Source organism: Zophobas morio, unplaced genomic scaffold (assembly GCF_036711695.1).
Source record: "Zophobas morio isolate AGI-343-1 ecotype UQ-CSIRO unplaced genomic scaffold, CSIRO_AGI_Zmor_V1 ptg000044l, whole genome shotgun sequence".
Lineage (NCBI taxonomy): Eukaryota > Metazoa > Arthropoda > Insecta > Coleoptera > Tenebrionidae > Zophobas > Zophobas morio.
In genome coordinates, this window is record NW_026972149.1 from 3,951,245 (window position 1) to 3,971,581 (window position 20,337).

The 20,337-nt window shown below is 36.0% G+C and overlaps 2 protein-coding genes across 6 annotated transcripts; one reads left to right on the forward strand and one right to left on the reverse strand.

Moving 5' to 3' along the window:
- Positions 1-219: 219 nt before the first annotated feature.
- On the reverse strand, positions 220-13,327 carry LOC135141246 (cytokine receptor-like). Of its 2 annotated transcripts, XM_064072163.1 has the most exons (16): positions 13,051-13,326; positions 8,717-8,849; positions 8,535-8,668; positions 8,361-8,487; positions 8,173-8,311; positions 7,942-8,117; positions 7,559-7,891; positions 7,202-7,510; positions 6,997-7,151; positions 6,627-6,936; positions 6,417-6,578; positions 6,194-6,366; positions 2,516-2,618; positions 2,306-2,464; positions 2,029-2,245; positions 220-1,977 (listed from the first exon to the last, which is right to left on the reverse strand). In XM_064072163.1, the coding sequence occupies exons 2-16, from the start codon at positions 8,826-8,828 to the stop codon at positions 1,368-1,370; spliced, it is 3,219 nt and encodes a 1,072-aa protein (XP_063928233.1). In that variant the 5' UTR covers positions 8,829-8,849; positions 13,051-13,326; the 3' UTR covers positions 220-1,367. The 2 variants fall into 2 exon arrangements, with proteins under 2 accessions (XP_063928233.1, XP_063928232.1); XM_064072162.1 differs by having other exon boundaries at positions 6,417-6,936; positions 13,051-13,327.
- A 2,076-nt stretch (positions 13,328-15,403) lies between these two features.
- LOC135141328 (SERPINE1 mRNA-binding protein 1) lies at positions 15,404-19,940 on the forward strand. Of its 4 annotated transcripts, none has more exons than XM_064072326.1 (8): positions 15,404-15,992; positions 16,096-16,237; positions 17,302-17,487; positions 17,576-17,659; positions 17,708-17,788; positions 17,856-18,039; positions 18,220-18,477; positions 18,538-19,940. In XM_064072326.1, the coding sequence occupies exons 1-8, from the start codon at positions 15,749-15,751 to the stop codon at positions 18,607-18,609; spliced, it is 1,251 nt and encodes a 416-aa protein (XP_063928396.1). In that variant the 5' UTR covers positions 15,404-15,748; the 3' UTR covers positions 18,610-19,940. The 4 variants fall into 4 exon arrangements, with proteins under 4 accessions (XP_063928396.1, XP_063928398.1, XP_063928397.1 ...); XM_064072328.1 differs by having other exon boundaries at positions 15,529-15,992; positions 18,244-18,477; XM_064072327.1 differs by having other exon boundaries at positions 15,541-15,992; positions 17,588-17,659.
- The last annotated feature ends 397 nt before the right edge of the window (positions 19,941-20,337 follow it).

A 20,337-nucleotide genomic window follows, 5' to 3' on the forward strand; every position in this document is an offset into this window, starting at 1 on the left:
AAATTAGTTCGACAGAAATAAATAAAAGTGAGGAGATTCACACACGGAGGACATCTACTGTTGGTAAATCATTAACATTAATATTTCCAGTGATTGACGTATTGTTTGACACTTCTAAGTGATAATCAGCTTAATCACTAGGTTATGTCAATATAAAAACTAGAGATTGTTTGACTGTGACCTTTTTTCACTTTGAACTGGTTAAATAAAATGCAAAAATATTTCATAAATATATATTTGATTAAATGTAATAATGGAAAAGGAACAATGACGATAATATGAATAATAATAAAGGTACAATTTTCGAATTTACACTCATGACACAATTTAAACATTTACTTAAAAATCATACAAATCTTCATCAGAGAAAAATTACAATAATTTACTGCTGAAGAACAAATTTTGAGTAATCTGCACCTAACTAAAATCTCATAAAATTAGTTCAACAAATTGAAACGGAGAACGAGTTCAGGTACATGTTATACTGGGAGACATGAACCAATTCCAAATCTAAATGGCAAGGGGAGGCCACATGTTATAAATGTTAACTCTTTAAGCATAGGAACACAAAAATGCTGCCATATAATAAATTAAAATAATCATGTATGTTGGCTTTTGTATAAGTGTTTATTAAATAATAAAACGTAAAAAAGAAAATCGATCCGTGCAGTTACGGACAAAATGAATGAGAGCAACGATCTCGATTTTGTCACTCAAGCGATCAATGTTAGTACGTAAAATAAAGTAATTTCCATCTGATAACGATTTGGTAATTTACATGGCATTAAAAACTTAAAACAAGTATAAGATAATCGTTGTTTTCTTCACTCGGTGGGTAATTTTTGGGAATTTAAATTGACTAACGTACTGTGAAGAAAACACAACATAATAAAACACATTTAAGTATAAAGCCAAATTACGAACCAATTGTCAGTGCAAGAACATTATCACTAAATTGGCATTGCAACGATAAAGCACCTGTTTAAATTTAAAATCTGGCAAGTTCTCTACGTATCAGTAGCGATAACCACAGACATTCAGTGTTCAGTCAATAAATTAAGGCACAACATTTAGACCAGTCACAAGTCATTTTGCCCTTTTTATGATCTGATTAAAACTATAACAAGTATATGTAAAAATATATACAATTATGCTTAATTAAAATTAAAAGTAGTATGTACATAACACGGTATAAAAAATCCAAAGAAAATAAAAAAAATAATTTGAGTTTCTTATTAAAAAGACACAACGCAACAAACACACATACACCATTACATGATTACTTAATTAGAGTGAAATGCTGGAGAATCAACAGAACGTCTTAATTTGTCCCAGTATGAGTGATATGATCAACGCAAGTAAAGTCTCTAATCTAGTTTACAATTTTTAATACCAGCAACTACATATCCCGTGTTTCTGCTAACAGTGTCAGTCTGGTTGAAGGGTATATACCCATTAACGTTCTTAATTCCTGCGACCACGTAACCTGAATTTTTCTCGATCGGTTCAGTCTGATTAAAAGGTATATATCCTGGATTTATTGTTTTAACTGCTTCACCTGTCATTACATAAGGCGACGAATCGCTTAAATCGTCGCATCTCTTATACGGTTCTTTTGCGTCAACAGTGACCGGTATATACGACGAATCTACTACCTTCGGATTTACACCCAAAGCGCAGTAATTCCCGGGCTGCTCAGTACCCGAATCGGCACTACTAGATATGTGAGTACCCGATTCCAGCGAAGAAGTCACACTTTCGTGTCCTGAACTGCAACCACTGGAATCACCACTGAAGTTTCTACCTTCACTCATTTTCACTAGAAGCAATTCCTCATCAGGAGGCGAGTGCGGAGTACGACTTTCTTGGTGTTTCTCAGTACTCCAAGGAACAAGAGTATGATCGGCAACAACGGGAGCTAACCCTGGAGGAAGTTTCACCTCCACATCCTGCATTATCTTACAGCGATGATATAATCTGGAACGAATAACCGTCAAACACGAAAAAATCACAAAATCGAATTAGTACCTCGTGAAAAGAAAACCTACACTAATCAAACCCGCTATAGCGAGTACTAGTAATAAATACATAACGTAGTTGATCGGTCTGTAGCAATAATTCTCTAACTCATCACTCCACGGACCGTCGACGTCCGTTCCCTTAATCTTATTAATGGCCTTCACAGAAACGTAAAACGTGTTGTATTTGCCGCCGTCGCCACAATTCTGAAGAACATATGTGCGTCCTGAAATAGATTATTGTAAATAGCGCAGGTTGTTCATGCGACTTTCGCGTGAACACGTACCTGTCGTGTTGTATTCAAAAACTTTGTTGTCGTCTTTGGGGCGCAGTCGCACAAGGTAGAAAGTGCTGTTTCCGCCTGGTTGGGAAGGTCTATTCCAAGCGATCGTGATTGAAGTGCCATTGCGACGGTCGACTGTCGGTTTAGCAATTTTATTTGGACCTGGAATTTTGCGTTAGAAGTGGCCAACAAAACTAATCATTTCAGACTTACGGCCCATTGCAGTTTTATTTCTAGTTATTACTTTATCTGAACACATTACTGTGCATGCCGCAAGTGAGATCGTGTAGTCTTCATAGCTTGTCAGATTTTCGAACTGGAGACAAAAAAATATGTTAAAAGTGACACATGAAACGAAAAAACGCAATAACTATAACGAGCTAAAAGTGAATTAAGAAAGTGGAAAACTTGTCAAAAATAATGTCAATGACGTTTCATTGGTAGTAATAAACTATCCAGTGTGATAAATATTTTTCAATAATAAAAGATACTCAGTTTTTAGGGGGTGTTAAATATCGTGTTTCGTTTAATACAGCTTGTTTGTATACATTACTTCATATATTTGCATATAATTCAACAATTACAACAAATGAAAAACAACGGAAAAATTATAAACTCGCCATTGCGACCGCATACACCAATTTTAATTATGTCTACAAGCTGTTCCATTGTTTCATACGAGAATGCATAAAAATTTTACGATGAATAAAATGATTAACAAGGATTTAGATTTTTTGTTTTTTTCTGTGTGAAACTCAACACGGACTCATAAATCACACATAAGTTTGTAATTTTATAACATTCAAATTTGCATTCGGCCAATTTGTAAGTTAACGTCATAAACGGATAAATTTTGATTAACGATTTACAATATTGATATAGACGTTTTTCGGGCTTGGATCGTGTAAAATTTCAGAAAAGTTTCGACGTTTCGCCACCTTCAGGGAGTTAAACCTCTTCTTTTTACAATGTTTCAAATTACCTTAAAACATTCAAGATTCCAAATATTCGGTTTTGCAATTTCAAAGTTAAGCTGAAAAATGTTGCTATTCGATTTTCACATTTTTCCAAAAACTTGGATGTCTGTCACATAACACGGATTCATAAACCACAAGTGCAGGAGTGCGTTATTTTATATAATTTTGAGATGACATTAATTTTTTCAGAGAGGATAACCGGAATACTTTTGATTAACCTTCAAACTGGCAAGATTTTAGAAGTTTCTGTTTTGCAGTTTCTAAGTTAATTGCAAAAGTGAAAAATATGAGTGATATTTTATTTCCCTGGAGTAAGAGCCCTTTATTTTCTCAGAGGGTAGTACATGCTAGTACTTGCTAAGATGAGTCTAATTTTGGCAAATGACATTTCCTCTGAGAAAATAGGGGCGGGTGGGAGGATTTAACACTTGCTCAGATAAGACTGATTTTGGCAAACGCCATAACCCTCTCAGAAAATAGGGGCGGGTGGGCGGGGCTAGTACTTGCTAAGATAAGACTGACTTTGGCAGATGACATATCCTCTGAAAAAATGGAGGGCGGGTGGGCGGGGCTAGTACTTGGTAAGATAAGACTGATTTTGGCAAATGACATATTGTCTGAGAAAATAGGGGCGGGTGGGCGGGGCTAACACTTACTCAGATAAGACTGATTTTGGCAAACGCCATACCCTCTGAGAAGATAGGAGGCGGATGGGCGGGGCTAACATTTGCTAAGATAAGACTGATTTTGCCCCTATTAAACTTGTAAAAACTTGTTAAATTTCAAAATCTGATTGGATATTTTTTTTTTCTGAGAAACCTTGTATAAGCAGATTTAAAAAATATTAATTATATACAGCGTGTTATTGAAAGGTACGTATAAAATAAAATCGGCAATTGGTCTCGAAGTATGTGTGCTAAAAGTAAAAAAGAGTTCCGGTAAAAGTGTTCTCCTTTTAGAGATAAAAATTATTAAAATTTATATCCAAATTCGTTGTACGCCTCTGATAAAAAGATCATCTTTCGTTTCTATAGCAACATTTAGTCTTGACAAAAGTTTTATTGTTACAGTTGCTAGGGTTTACTAAAATAAATTAATTTTACCTATTTATCCTTCAGTAGCGTCTAAAAAGGTTGGATAAGGGTTAACTTTTCCCTTATAATTTTGATAAAACAAAGTAAGTTTTTCAGACTTCTTAGACTTGACGAATAACTGTCAATTTTGTTGTACGTACCTTTCAGTAACACCCTGTATTAAAAATAAATCACAAGTTTAGACTTATCATATTTTGCACACTTAAGATAGGATATACAGCGTGTTATTGACAGGTACGTATAAAATAAAATCTGCAATTGGTATCGAAGTGTGGGTGCTAAAAGTTAAAAAAAGTTCAGATAAAAGTGTTTTCCTTTTAGAGATAAAAATGATCAAAATTTATGTCCAAATTCGTTGTACGGCTCTGATAAAAAAAATATTTCTCGTTTCTATAGCAACATTTAGTCTTAACAAAAGTTTTATTGTTACAGTTGCTAGGATTTACTGAAATAAATTAATTTTACCCATTTATCTTTCAGTAGCGTCTAAAAAGGTTGGATAAGGGTTAATTTTCCCCTTATAACACAAAATAAGTTTTTCAGACTTCTTCGACTTTACGAAGAACTGTCAATTTTGTTGTACACACCTTTCAATAACACCCTGTATTCAGCAATATTTTAAGGTGACGTCATCAATTTTTTAGGGGGGACATTTTGATCAAAAATTTATCGGGGAGTAAAAATTAATGCGTGAATTGATTTTATTCATTTAATAGGGTACTGGAAAACCGAATGCTTTGAAATCTTGGAATGGTTTAAAGTTACGATAAACCTGGTAAATTTTTGTTCAAAATGCATTTGCTCATCCCCCTAAAAATTGATGACGCCACCTCAAAATTTTGCAATAAATCCTATCTTAAATGTGCAAAATATGATGAATCTACACTTGTGATTTATCATTGCATTAATATTTTTTGAAATCTTGTAGACGTCCTGAAGTTATTGTAAGCATGGGAACTTTTTAATCAAAATAGATCTGTTTATCAACCTCAAAAAATTTATGTCATCTCAAAATAAATCCTATCTAAAATGCGCAAAATATGATCAGTCTATACTTGTAATTTATCACTGGATTCCTATCTTTTGGATTTGCTTATACACGATGACTCAAAAAAATTAATGAATTTACCCAGAAAATTTTGCGAATACAACTTTTGACCAATTTTTATGTTATAAAATATTCTCTGGATTCTTAGCCAGGGAGCCACTAATATCTAAAAATTTTAGTTTTAAAACATACGATTTTAAACCACTTTTAAACTGAACATAAATAAGTTCCTACTAATATGTAGTTAGTTTTGACCTATTTTTAAAAATTAAATTGAAATCAACACGACGAAATTTGTAGTAGGATATTCCTGTAAAAAGGTCCTACCATGTGCTGACACTAGGACACAGTGATATCATTATATCTAAAATTGTAAAAATTTTGGAAAAAGAATTTGCCGACCTCGATATTAACTAGGATCCGTAAACTATATTTATAAGATACATCTGCTGTTCCAACTATTCAGTGTTTAGTCTTATAGAGTACCTAGAATCGTGAACAAAACTTTCTTAAAACCAGTATAATTTTAGCATACTGAAGTATAGAAATAGACGTTAATAAATCAAAGAAAGATATACTGTTTATTGCCAAAGTGCCAAAAAAAACTTGATGTACATTTCATTCCAGCAACTTCAAAATAAACTCTGTTTATAGATTGTTACATTGATTCTTTATAAAATACACAAACATTAATTTGTTGCAGTAAAACAGTTACAGCATTCAATTTGTACTAGAATTTAGACAATTTCCTGCGCGCGCATCCAAAACTTACCGTAAAACTAGTCTGAGTACTTTCGCTCCTGTTGGTGATCAGACGACTATTCCCCACAATTTCAAGTTCGTAGAACTTCAACACCCCATTCCGGGCCGCCGGCGGCTGCCAACCCACCGTGATCGTCGAATTAGTAACATTAACAACCGTCAAATTTTGTGGATGACTTGGTGCTAAAACAATCACATCGTAACACGCCCTAACCTCACTTTAACCATCTTACCGGCTTCGAGCGTCGTATTATACAAGGGATCGCTCTGCTGACTAAATGTGGTGTGTTTAGTTATCACAGAAATGGTCAACATGTACGTGGTGTAAGGATTTAAGCCTGTGATGTTACCACGAGAAATCGTGGTATCACCAAACGTGGTGTTCGCTTGTGGAGCTAAAAATGACGATCGTAGAAAAATCGAAGTATGAACCCATGCACTACCTTTGCATTCCGAGTGAAGCGGGCTTTTAATCGGGCAGAAATACACAATGTAACCTTCCACACTCCCGATTCCGTCGGTACAGTCCAACTTCCAACCGAGCTCGATGAACGTAGGTCCGACTCGGTTAATCCAAACGTTCTTGAGTTTGCCCATGTTTTTGTTATGGATGATGGTGCAAGCGGCCCATAGCATGCCGCTGCTGCTTTCACGGGTATTCGCTGCTATAGCGAATTGGAAAATTTTACTTTTGTCCACTTTCATATTGACGGTCGTGGTCGAACTGGAAACGACCGTCCAATTAAGCAACCCCTAGAAACAAACGAATAAGTTAAGACTTGACTAGAATTTTTGGAAACTAAAATCACATACCGTGCACTGATACGGTCTATCCCGCTCATTCGTGCACGAAAAGATCGTGTAATTTGTGATATATTGAGTCGGGAGCAACTCCGGTGGTTCCCACGTCAGCTCAAAATTCCCTTCGCTGAATTCCACCTTGGTGAAACGTATTGGCTCTTTCACCCCTGCAACAAAGCTTTAATATCGCGCACTACCGACTTAAGTCGCGTCTTACGATCGGCTTGCTTCGGCACACGGACCGTCGATCTTCGCAACGACGATCCGTCCACGTTTTTCGACCATATGTGGAAAGTGTAGCTTTTGGAGATCGACAGCTCGTTGAACTTGGCGTATGTGTTCGTGACGTTGCTTGGCTTGAGCTCGGGCTCTTCTTCGCAGCTGATCTCGTACCTGAACTCCGGCCCGTTCTTCTGCTCCTCTCGGATCTGCTTCCAGTAGATGTAAGCTTCTCGGTTTTGGAGTTTGTTGCCGAAGGCCACCACCTCGAAACTACCCACGTCAGTCAGCGGCGGCTCGTCGGGGACTGAAACAGAGCCTCAATACTTGCGCGATTTGGGTCACTAAAATTTACTTTTGCTGCTCGTCCGGAAAGTGATGGAGGCGTTGCGGGACCACATGGATTCGTCGCTGGGTAGGGCTTTGGCCGAGCGTAAGGAGACTCTGATGTCGCATAGGGCGTGGGCGTAGGGGAGGCCCGTTAGGTTGTAAGTCACTTTTTTGTGTGGCTGTTTAAGGAGAATATCGCCATATTTCCATTTTTTCTCGTCATATTCACATTGGTATAAAATTCGATGGTGGACACCCGGTGGGAAGGTTTGCATGGATAAGGGTACCACCCAAGACAAGAGTATAGACGAGGCGGTCGCACTTTCAGCTTTTAGCTTTTCAGGTGGACCCGATAAAACTACAATCCTTGCATTAATGGATGGACTAAATTACCCAATTTATACAAACCGTGAGCGAAATGGTTGAAATGTTCGTTGATTTGGTTAGTTCCAAAAGTGTTATTCATTGTGAGGGTGAAATTGAAGTTCTCGTGCACTAGTCTGTAGTGAGGGGTTGTTGAAATATTCCAGAAGCAACTGCTGCGGTTATCGACGGAAACTATAGCTGGACATAAGTATACATATCTAAGAAAAATAATTATTTAATAAAAACTTAAGAACGGTGATTTTAATAGTTTACCTCGCTGCTCTACCTTCTCCTAAAGTAAACGTTAAATTGTAATCAGTACGGACATAGTTGTTCGGGGTTGTCCACGAGCATGTCAAGTTATCATAATTATACGATATGCAACTAAAATCTGTAACTTTTTGTGGTTTGACTGAAACAAATAAATTAGTTTTGACGGATTGGGTGTCAAAAACACGTACTTCCTACAGAAACGCGGTTCATACAAACGCTCGTTTGTTTATCTAATACACACGTGTATTGGTCACCAGACACCAGTGGCGGGTTGTCAACGTGTAATTTTATGGTCGTTCCATTGATAACGTCAATCTGGAACACTATCGTCAGCAAAAACAAAAAATAACTCCCTAACTCACCATTTCGCCTGGAATCGGTTTACTATTTCTAGTGAAAGATAGACTAGCATTTTGAGAACTGGTGTTAACTATAACACATGTTATGTCTAATGGGCTACCAAATTCGATTGCTATGTCTCCTCGGGGGATGGTATCTACAAATTAAATTAAAACATCGAAAATTCACGCGAATTGTAACTTACACCCCGGCATGCCTAACCCTGGCGAACATACGTTCTCAGGCAAAACAACTTCAACAAAAACCAAAAGTAGTATCTTTATGTAACAAAACCCATAGTATCTCTTTAAACCCATTTTCTGTATTCGTGAAATTACCTAAAAGAAATCCTAAATTAAAATCGGACGGCCACAAATTACAACAATAACAAATTTAATAATTGATGATTTCCCTTAGTTACTTAAAACAACCAAAATTTATCAATTTACCAGAACTGCGATACCATCGTTTTAAAAAATTATTAATGAAAGTATTTAATAAGTTTTAATCACTTACACACACTGGCTATGAAAATTCATGAGTTACTAATTGATAACCTTGAAAACACCGTATCATTTTTTTATTCTAAGCAGACAATATTGTTGTTATTAGAGTGACACTGTATGCATCAAAATTTGTATATTATTTGTGCCATCAAATAAAATTTCGTTTTATTTATGCAAGCAAGCATGTAGTCAATAACTTCGCTTGAAAGCAATCTGTGAAAATAAAAATCCGCAAAACCCAAATTTATGACTGATAAAATCAGTTGTGAAATTCGATTACTCACTTCGCAATAACACAACTTTTTATTTAGTTATTATACTTTTATCAATATGAAACACACAATAGCTTGCTTATATATACATTATCTTCTTACTGGCTTTTCATGCATTTAAAATCCGGTTTATCGATTTCTGAAAATCAGTTCTTAAACGTTATAGGAAAGATAACACAGTATCTATTTATACAAACGAAATCGATTACAAGACGTCAAAGTCGTACTATTTATAATTAGTAGAAATCAATTAATCACCAACTTTCTTAATTACATCAATATTATAATATACTTATCAAAATAATTGTACAACAGTCGTCCATGGGAAATTTATTTTGCTAATTTCCACAAATTTAACAAAAACATTTCTGAATAGAAGCAACGAAAAATAAAACTGATAAACACCCTATACCACGGACGCCACACTTATAACAAAGTCAAGAAAAACTTACACCAACAATTTTTATAACTTCTCTAGATATTACAATAAGAGTTGCTTTCCACGGTATGCATTAACCAGTCTACACGACGCTATTATAACGACAGACAATAGTGCAAGGAACGTACGATATAATTATCTTAATAATTCGATGAAGTATTGTTAAAATTTTTACATGGAAATCAAGACACTCTAAAAACTTCCACCGCTGGGGAGCGTTTTTGAATGCTAATTTTATCTTGAATGGAGCAACAGAGGCATGAATGGTCAAATCTACAGTTCGATGAAATAACGTCACCAACTATATTTCCTCGATAAGATGTTCAAATGTCATTTACGATTCCCGCGAACCGTTTGACAACATGTAAAATTTTAACGACGGAATGTGTTAATTATGCAGAGAAAGTCAGTCAAAATGATTTAAGAGTAATATAAGTAACACTGATTTTTAAAATTTCATAGAAATTTGTGATTCTGATTCAATAAATGGCCACAACAATTTTTTAATTTTATCAGTTGTATTACAGATAAATAAAAAGATAAATTTATCAATATGAAAACCAACGTTGTATCACGTAATCAACATTAAATTACGAGAACGCGCATCAAGTTGGCGTTGAAATTTCGTGAATTTTGCCGCCTCGTTGTAATGATGGACGAACTACTTGACTAAATGTCAATCATAACTTGTAAGTTTGAAAATCTTGCCACAAAATGGAAAACGTTTCTCTTGTTAAATTGTCTGAAGAGGCAAATTCTTACTTAACACTATTAAAATGTTTAAAACGCTTAATTAAGACAGTTGAGACTTAATTGATTTCTACCACTATAAATAGCACCACATTGATGTTTTATAATCGATTCCTATTGTATAAATAGATACTATATTATCTTTTCCTATAACGTTTAAGAACTGATTTTCAGCAACCGATAAAACCGGGTTTTAAAATCGACGAAATGCCATAAGAAAAAAATGTATGTGTAAGCAAACACTCTATTGTGTGTTTCAGATAGTCGATAATGGTATAATTATTAAATTAAAGTGTAAATTTTTGAGGTCACGTCATCATATTTTTGGCGGGGATGATCATAAAAATTTTGAACGATATTTCTAACATTCATATAAAATTTGACAACAATCGGTCCAGTGTTTCGGGGATTATCTGCTCTGCGTCGAAAGAATTCGACCATTAAACAATCGATTCCGCCTCGTCCAAATAGCCGAGAACTAATTAATTAATTACTAAATGTAGGCGGGCGCGCCATCACTGTATTCTTACATTACAAAATGGGGTGAAACAAAAATTTAATTAGTGTAAACAATGCACACTACAACGAAAAAATAGAAGGAGCTCGTAGCGAATTTCAAACATCGCAGTAGTTACAAGTAAAGTGTAATTATACCTGTTTTGTGAGCACGATTTTATCTGCCCCAATAAGGCCGAATTATCGATAATGTTATGAAGTGCTTCATAAATAAAAAACATAAATACGCTACGCGAATTCTGATTAAGATTAGAAGTTGGAAATGATCAGCTCCCGCTTTTGGAACATTATTTTACGTGTCCTAGAACACCACACTCGTTTTTTAAACACTCGATAACAGTAGCCAAATTTTCCAATATTGCGTCGATAAAGTTGGTGTTTTTCTGCGGCATTAAAACAACAATATTACTTTGAAAATTCCACATGTAACTGCGTCGATAAAGCGACGAAAATTACTCTTCTGTGTAAAACGTAGAAAAGAAAGCCGAGAGGTTTTCTATCTGCCCACGTTGTATACTCTTTGGGAGACGGTCGATATTGGCTTCGTTAGTGTACAAGTTGAATCCGCTTTCAAAGCTGTAACGTCATGAGCTTTTTTTAACAAATAAATGCCCCATTAAGCATTAAAATAGTATTTATTTTTTGAAATACGCGCGAAAATACTTAAAACATACACCGATGACGTCACTATCGCAAATTTTCTACTTTGATTTAAAAATGTACAACAAGTGTACCATGATTTGATCAAACAATTAACAACATATCTATTACAAATTAATAAAAATTCTATTTATATAACTTGGTGGTGATTATTCATTTTTTTTTTTTAATTTTTGTACGTCACGTTTGTACACCATTTTTGTATACAAAGCAATCCAGCTCCAAAATTTAACCGATAAGAAGATAAAACCTTGACTTTTCCAAATCACCTCTTCAGTGAACCAGAACGTGATAAAAATACGCAAAAATACGGATTTAATCATGATGCGAATTTAGGTTTTTTTTTTTTTTTAATATGACACGTTTATAATTGTCAGACGAAATTTTTATGGTTGGTGTATTTGATATGAACTGGTGGTGTTTGTTCAGAAGAATAAAGTAATTTACGGTTGCCAGGTGGCAAGATTATACCGAGTGTTTGTTTTAGGCATTTTTCAGAATCGAGTTAGTAATTAAGAAACATTCGGATTCTAATTCCTTGTACAAATGGTCTTGTGTGAGACTGAGTTCTGGTAAAACCCGTGGTGGTTTTACTTTCGTTTAGTCAAACTGTCGTAATTAATAACTAGTGTAACCGCACCGATGTAACAGAAGACTGAAGTTCAGATTTAAAGTTTTCTTGTAATCGTTGATCTTTCTCGTCAGACAACGTAAATGTTTTTCAGAGAAACTCCGATAAACAGTGGACGTAACGAAAGGTCAAATCTTAAATTTAATTTATCAATTACAGAATGAAAGTTGTGAAATGAGCAATAACAGTGATAATAAATAATGCATTATTTCAGGAATTACGAATTAATTGACATAGAATTTCAAATGAGCATGGAGATGCTACAATCGTCTTCCACGAATCATATGAATAGTATATTCTGGTTTAAATTAACTTTCAACCGATTGATAAGAGTGATAAAAATACCTCAGTTCCTTTTATTCAATTAATTTACGACGGATGAATAACGCACGTACTAATTATCGAAATCAAACAGGATTAAATGGTTTCCGATCTTCGATGCACAGGCGCTAATAGTGTGATTACATTTCACTTGCTAATTTAATAACCGCTATTGTTGGTAATCACATTAAAGTACGAAAACACTGGCATAATTGATTCGAATTCGTTCGATTTTGCCTATAGGCATGTTCAAACCTAAATAGATTTCAGACTTTTAAGGACTATCTAAGTAGGCGCCGATAATATGTCCACAAGGAATTGTCCATATTTGACAGCAACCCCGACGTGAACACGATGTCATTTTACGCCACTCGTACCCAACACCCCGAATAAAAATCCCTCAAAAATCACACTTCTACGTAAAAAGTCAAAAATACAACATACTTAAGTTGTATGATGCACCATTCTTGAAAACAGCAATACTCGGAATTGGGAATACGTAGACGAGGCCTGGCCTGTGGACTATTGAAGGCTTCTTTTAGGCATCACGACGGCACACTTGATCACTCTTTTCAGAACACTGAGAACACTATTACCTCAATCTTTTACAACATTTTTACACAGATTCGATGTTTTTTTGCCGATTTTTCCACCAACATACCTATGATGGAGACGAAAAACCATCAATGCGTCGCACGATACGAGCTTAAGTTCAGGTGCTCGCCACGTGGGGGCACCACCGGATCGATGCTTGTTTATACAACTAAACCAGCAACTCCAAAACAACGCGTCTCGACACACGTTTTAAAAATATATTTCTGAAAATCGATGGCGTGGCTAAAACTGACCCAGTTTCGCCAAAATTCGCCACGAAAACACTGAACTGTCACTTTGGATACAATTAAACGACTATTGTAATGTGAGTACATCCACCCGTTAAAATAAATGGCGAAAATAAACGTCTACAAGCACAATCAAGAAGATTGAGGGGCCAGTTCACGGAATATTTTCACTCACGCGTTTATCGAGGCGTTTAGCGACGTCGGATTGGCCTAGAGTCGATCACGCGGTACGTTAGTGCCAACAGTTGTGGAAAAATTACCAAAAAACATCCCTAAATTTTTTCGTGGCGTGTTTGGTACACATGAACTAAAATCTTCTCACTAAGATGAACGTTATTTGTCGAAACTGATTGATTTGTTTATTTTATAAATTAATATGATTATGGAAAATAACACAAATTTTGTTATATCAATGTTTGTAAAAGAAACTAGAAATAAAACGAAAGCAATACTAACACGTCCACGTTAAATAAAAGCTATAATCAAAGAAAAGGTTATTAAAAAGAAACAACAACGTACATAATGAAGTGAGATTTCAAGCATAGTTATTTTAATCGTTTCATTTTTATAAGGTTGGTGATTAACACATTTACAATACGTCGGTTTTTGATTAAGATTTCACCATTATCGCAAAAATCAACACTAATTTCGAACACTTTATGTTAAAAAAATAGACAGACATTTCTAATTGATTTTTAATTTTGATTTATTCATAGTTGAAAGCCAGGATTTTCATTAATATTTGTTGTCTAGCAAGTCATGGATTTTTCAAATCAGGTGGTACTTCTGCACATCATTGTACACTGCTTAACCTAAAATTCTAACAAGTCAATTCTTGTCAGGTTATTATAACCTTCAGGCACTCACATAAACATACGTCATAAAAACATGTTAAATATCATATACAAACATAAAAGATCACAAGAGGACACTGAAATATTTAAATATTTAAACACCGCATGGCCTATTAGACGTCATACATTAATGGAAACCTGTACTTGATGATATTATTTCAAAGTTTAATAACTCTAAAGGCATTTAGATAATTGTTTGGAAGTCCCTTTGGAGGATTATTGTGGTTTTTGTTAATAATAATATAGGCTAATTTGTGGTAGTAAATTTTTCGACTTAGAAATAATATATGTATATAACCACCGGTGTTCTAATACTTTCGTCCAAAATACTTTGATTTTGAGAGAAATTTCTCAGTGCATTGTCAAAAAAGATCATATACGCGTTTGTAATTAAAAAACAATAGTAGTGGTAAAGCAAGTGTTTTGTGGACGACAAATCGAAAAACCGGGCTAGAGTTACATGATTATTGGTATTTTGTTGTGAAATTAAAGCGTGTATTTACGCTAAATGCAGGGCGCAATCTGGACAAATGCAAGCGGACATTTTGAATTTCGATGGACAGTTGTTATACTGTAAGCAAGGCGAAGTCAGATTTCTGCAGTGGCAAGTTAAAATGAGCGGCAGATAACGCATTTCTGGTTGCATTCTGCCAACTTCGAAAACGGTTTGTTACCGGATACTATTTTCAACGTGGTTTTGGAGATGCGTGCGCACTGAAGGTCACTAATGGAAGTTGTACGATCGTAGAGGAAAAGGGTCAATTATGCACGTGTTTTAGTAAAATTTAGTTATATTTTAGTTTGAAGCTAATAATTATGCTATTGTTTCCACTTTTGATTAGTGAATGGTATCGTGTCCAATATATGGACGGCCATGAGGTTGAGAACTGCTGATTAGGGTCTGAAAGTCGCCTCCCCTCATATTTCATTCTGTTTATCGGAAACTGGAAAGCGGAATTATCTTATTTCATGTCTTTTTTAAACATTTTGAAAAATAAGAGTTTATCTCGTAGAGTGACCTTAGATAATTAAAGTGCCATTAGAAGAAATAATCTCGTTCGTTACGTGTTTCGTCGTCTCGTATTCTTCAGCAGTGCTGTTTACAGTTTCGGTAACTTTAAGAATTTAAAGAAGGTTCTGAGTAAAAAAATCTAAATGCCGGCCGGTTGTCTCGCACGTGTAAGTTTTAATAATAACGTAATTTAAAACAGGATGTGTTCAAAAATGGCGGGTTTTTGTGACATCGCCGGTGCTGCCCGGCGATTGGTGGCGTTTGTGAAATAATTGTGTGTCATGCGCACATAAAGTTTGGTTAGCAGTTGCGCGGGTGATTCCTCGTGTGACCGGCCATATTGCGTTGAATGAGTGCGTGAAAACATAGGGCTAAGTAGCCATAAACAAATCTTCCAACATCCCTTCGTTGCGAAGAAATAATCCGTAAATTCCATGATGGAGAATTCTTACGGAATCGGCGTTGCCAACAGGTACGCACTATTTTTGGATGATGAATCTGATCCACTAGAAACGCTCAACCTTAAAGAACAAGAAAAGGAACTGAAAAAGAAGAGTAAAGTCGCCGAGAAGGAGAATAAGGGGAAAACGGAGCCGGCCAAGGGAAAACCGGCGAACGTCCAAAAAAAAACCAACAAAGAAAACACCATTCATAAAGTCCAAGAAAACAAACGTGATGGTGAGTTCCGCAGCTTGGACGGCCATTTCAGTGCACATGTGATGCTTAATTTGAAACCGCATTTTCGCAACCGCCTCATTGCCGCTTATTTTACCTTTTGTAGACGCCAAACCCAACCATCAAAGGTCGAACGTTGATGGAAAACCGGAACGAAACTACAACAAGTTCAATAACGAAAATCGCGAGGAACGCAATAACAGGAGAAACCGGGAAGATAGGACTTACAACGGACCAACGGAGAATCGGTGAGTTTGCTTTGTTTTATCGCGAAATCCTCGATCGCATGCTCCTTATGTAACGGCTTTACCCTAACCATTATCCCGTCCTCGCGAACTAAATCTTTTTTCACCCTCCTTTCTTCCTCAAACTCTTCATTCCAACCCGCCGACATCGAATCCTTTTTTGTTCATGAATCCCAACGTGTTTGTACGAAATTTGAACGGCTTTAACCGGGTCAAGGTCGCACAAATCTTGCACATTTGGTAATAACAGTGTAAATTGAATAATTGGAGCCGTGATTGGCGGCTTCGCGTCAGGGTACACTGCTAAATCCATGACCTTGAAGCAATGCGTTAGACCACATCGCTGCAGTTTTACATCCCCGGGACGCTCGTTTTGACAAATAGCCAATTTTCTTGGCGTGTCGCGACTCGGAGAAAACGGAAATGCGCGTTTCCCGATTCAATAACCCCCAAAACTGCGGGTTATTGTATCTAGTATGACCGCACGTGCAGATTATTGTTAAAAAATGTATATATTGATTATTTCATAATCCGCTTATCTAATGCAGCTCCCCCGAATTTACGAACGCGATACTATATCTAAATTAATTTTTTTGACAGTCGACGCGTCATGGCCAACTAGAGCACCATTTTAAAGAATCACACGCTTTTATTCGTAAGTAACGTAACGTATACCCGGGTTAGGTGTTGCATTAAAGAACGTTTAATATAAAATAATTTGCGTAATATATTCCGGCGAGCGCAGCGAGCCGTTTATTGATCACGACTTTGTTGCCTTATCTCAAACTCCACGCATAGCAGAGTAATGCATAATTCTGCCAGTTTATTACAAATGTACAAATATATTACATATTCGTGTTCCGTGTTTTAACTTATCAAAATCCGTAAAGTTGTTTTGTTATCTAAAACGATGCGCGTAAATAAGAGTAAAATTGCATTTATATGATAATTATTCACCGCTTTGATAAAATTGCTACTTAACTTTCATATAGTTTGTTTAAACAATTGACATCTCAATTACATGAAGGTCATCTGTTCTCTAAACTTGTATGTGTGTGTGTACACAGGGATAGAGAGGAAAGACCTCGAAGGGAGAATATTGGCGAGAATTTCGAAAATCGTAATCGTGACCGTGGCGAACGTGGAGGGCGAGCGTTAGGGAATAAACCGGCTGGACCTCGAGGTCCTAGACGCCCTTTTGATGACAGGCGAGGTAAAAGGGAGTTCGACAGGCAGAGCGGATCAGACAAGACGTAAGTATTTTTCTGTCGGAATATAAGACAGTCGTGTTTTTACGTAATTTGATATATTATGTTTATTATTGACTACATTACTAAGCAGCCATGGTTACAGAGGAGTTAAACCCATCGACAAACGTGACGGAGCTGGCGCTCATAATTGGGGTTCTCACAAAGACGTTATCGAGTAAGTTTACATTTCCACGCGATTTTGTAATACAATGATTAATTAAAGGGAAGCTGATAAGACTAACGACGCGGAACAGAGTTGGAACGAAAACGACAGACCTGAAACGAATATTACAGTGGAAACGAAGTAAGTGTCCGATTTTGTTTTTTCAAAAAACTGAACTAATTTTTTTTTTTTTTTTTTTTTTCGTTAGAGAGGAAGTCGAAAATAATGAAACTCCCGTCGAAGAAGAACCCAAGGAACTTACTCTGGACGAATGGAAGGCTCAACGCGCTGGTCGCATGAAGCCGCAATACAACATTAGGAAGGCCGGAGAAGGAGAAGACCCAAGCCAATGGAAGAAGATGTACGAATTACGAAAAAAGGAAAATGAAACCGTACGTATACTTATCAATTACATCAGGCGAGACGAGAACTGGCGTCTTTTCGCGATTTGACTGCAGCGAGTGAAACGCCAGTGGTTTTATCCGAACTGTGCGTCCGTTCTCTCTCGCATTCCCGCCGAGTACCGATAAAAAAATTAGAATGCTTTTTGTTGTACGTAATTGGAAAAAAAGAACATAAAATCTGAATTCTACCAGGAGTCTGAGGAAGAGGAATACGACGCTACTGAATACCCTCAACGCGTCGGCCGGCAGAAACATGTTTTAGATATCGACATTCAGTTTAATGACAACAGGCGCGGTGGCGGGCGTGGAAGAGGTCAAAGGTCTGGTATAAGAGGAGGGAATCGTACGAATCAACGCGGCGCAGGAGGAAACGGTGGTGGTGGTCCGGGCATCGAAAGACCAGAGAGACGTTATCGTGAGGAACCGGTATGACTCGAAAAAAAAAAAAAGAAAATCGGGTTTTATTAATTGTACGTTTGTTTGCAGGCTGATGAAAGACCAGAGAACCGTCGAGCACCTAAAGTCGATGACGAACGTGATTTTCCTTCGTTGGGTTAATCGTTCGCAGTCAAGTCAATTGTTTTTAGTTTACAATTGGCGTGTATAGTTTTTGCTGTTGCAAACACTGTACATTTAAAACTTTTCAAATACTTTGTTATATTGGTACAAAACGTTCAATACCCTGAAAAAATGTCAAACTGGTTTCTAGAATTCTTTAGGTGGTTTTTGATTCATATATTTCAGTGTCAACTGTGAGCCCAAGAGGGTGATGGTTTACTAGTCAGTGTTCTACTGCATTGTTAACTTTTTATATGATGTATTTGGCTGCTCACTTGGATTTTTTTTATATATTCATTTGTAGTATTTATGATGTACCATTAACTGGTATAATTTAGATTACATCTAATAAGATTTATGTAAACTGATGACATGCTGTCTGTGTAAAACAACGCGTAAACAGGGTGTCATCAGTTTCATGAGATTTGCAGTTTACTGCTTGTTTAAAGTAATCAAGCGTTTAGTTTTTAAACTCTTGGTTAGTTCTCGTCGTTTGTAAATTATTGTTTTTAAATGACTGACATTTTGCGATATACACCAGGGTTCTTAAAAAGTACTTCAAAATTTTTTTATTTTAGTAGTTTTGTTAATTTGTAGCCTTACTTTTTAATACTGGTGTTCCTTAATATTAGCTGTAAATACGAGAAACATGACCATACAATAAATGTGTATAAAGATGGTCTTGCGCGAGGGTATGTAATTGTATATTCGGTAATGTCTTATGTGCCGAGTTATTTTAATACACTATTTTTTACTTGGAACATTTTAGTGATTATTGTTAAGGATAAGGTTCTGTTTGCCAATAAGATCTTATCCCTTGGTGCTAAAGGCTTACAACATACCCTTCTCCTCTTTTTTAAGTAAGTGGCTTAACGCAAGAAACAGGATAATTACAGTTTACTCATCGTGAATTTTAATTACTCTGTTTTTTTTTTCAACACCGTCAGATGTATGATTGATCTTGTTAAGTTTTTTATTTTTTGTGTAGTCGAATTATGTTAATTAATTTACGTATTCATATTGATTTTTTGCAATAACAATAGTTCATGCTTGACTTGGTGAATATTTTTTTGGTATTGTGTGAGAAGTTTATTTAAGTTCATTGCAGTCATTCTAATTCTTTTGTATTTTTTTCAATACAAATTTGTAACAATTGTGTGAGTCTCAGTTGGTTATACGTCGTGTTTTAAAGACTTTGCATGGGATATCACAGAGTACTGAATACAGCGATTATTGATTAAAATTTGCACTAAATAGCGACTGTATCATACAAAATAAATACAATCAGTGGTTTATATATAGAAATGCTAATAAAACTGTGTTTTATTGAACGGCCATTTTTGTTAAACTTGCCTCGGTGCTGTAGTGACTAGTGTCAAAAGTTGAGTGTTTAGTGGTGTAAAAACGGCTGAGTGATGCGCGCGCAGCCAGTAGTTTGTGGCAAAATTTCCAACGAAGTTTTTACAAAAATGCAGCTTCTACTCTTTATGTTGTCATTTTTGCTTTATTTCGTTATTATTCGTTAGTATTCTCGTTTGTTCCGCTAAACAACACGAAAATTGGCAATAGCGAGTCTCCCGTGTTTGAATTTCCCTCCATAAAGTGGCTACGTGACTCAGGGCATGAATCCTCATTTCTGCAAAAAGGAGTTATTGCTTAAATTGCAAATAAAATTTTGTTTGAGTAATTGGTCGTCTGTGCCCCAGATTGCCAGTTTCGTCACCGCCG

Bases quoted from the DNA above. Each gene is read 5' to 3' on its own strand.
- LOC135141246 (XM_064072162.1), bottom strand. From the start codon at position 8,828: ATGGGTTTAAAGAGATACTATGGGTTTTGTTACATAAAGATACTACTT. The intron at 8,312-8,360 runs GTACGTGTTTTT...TATTTGTTTCAG, and splicing joins GAACCGCGTTTCTGTAGGAA to TCAAACCACAAAAAGTTACA. The intron at 6,937-6,996 runs GTATGTGATTTT...GTTTGTTTCTAG, and splicing joins ATAGACCGTATCAGTGCACG to GGGTTGCTTAATTGGACGGT.
- LOC135141328 (XM_064072326.1), top strand. From the start codon at position 15,749: ATGATGGAGAATTCTTACGGAATCGGCGTTGCCAACAGGTACGCACTA. The intron at 15,993-16,095 runs GTGAGTTCCGCA...TACCTTTTGTAG, and splicing joins CCAAGAAAACAAACGTGATG to ACGCCAAACCCAACCATCAA. The intron at 18,478-18,537 runs GTATGACTCGAA...GTTTGTTTGCAG, and splicing joins GACGTTATCGTGAGGAACCG to GCTGATGAAAGACCAGAGAA.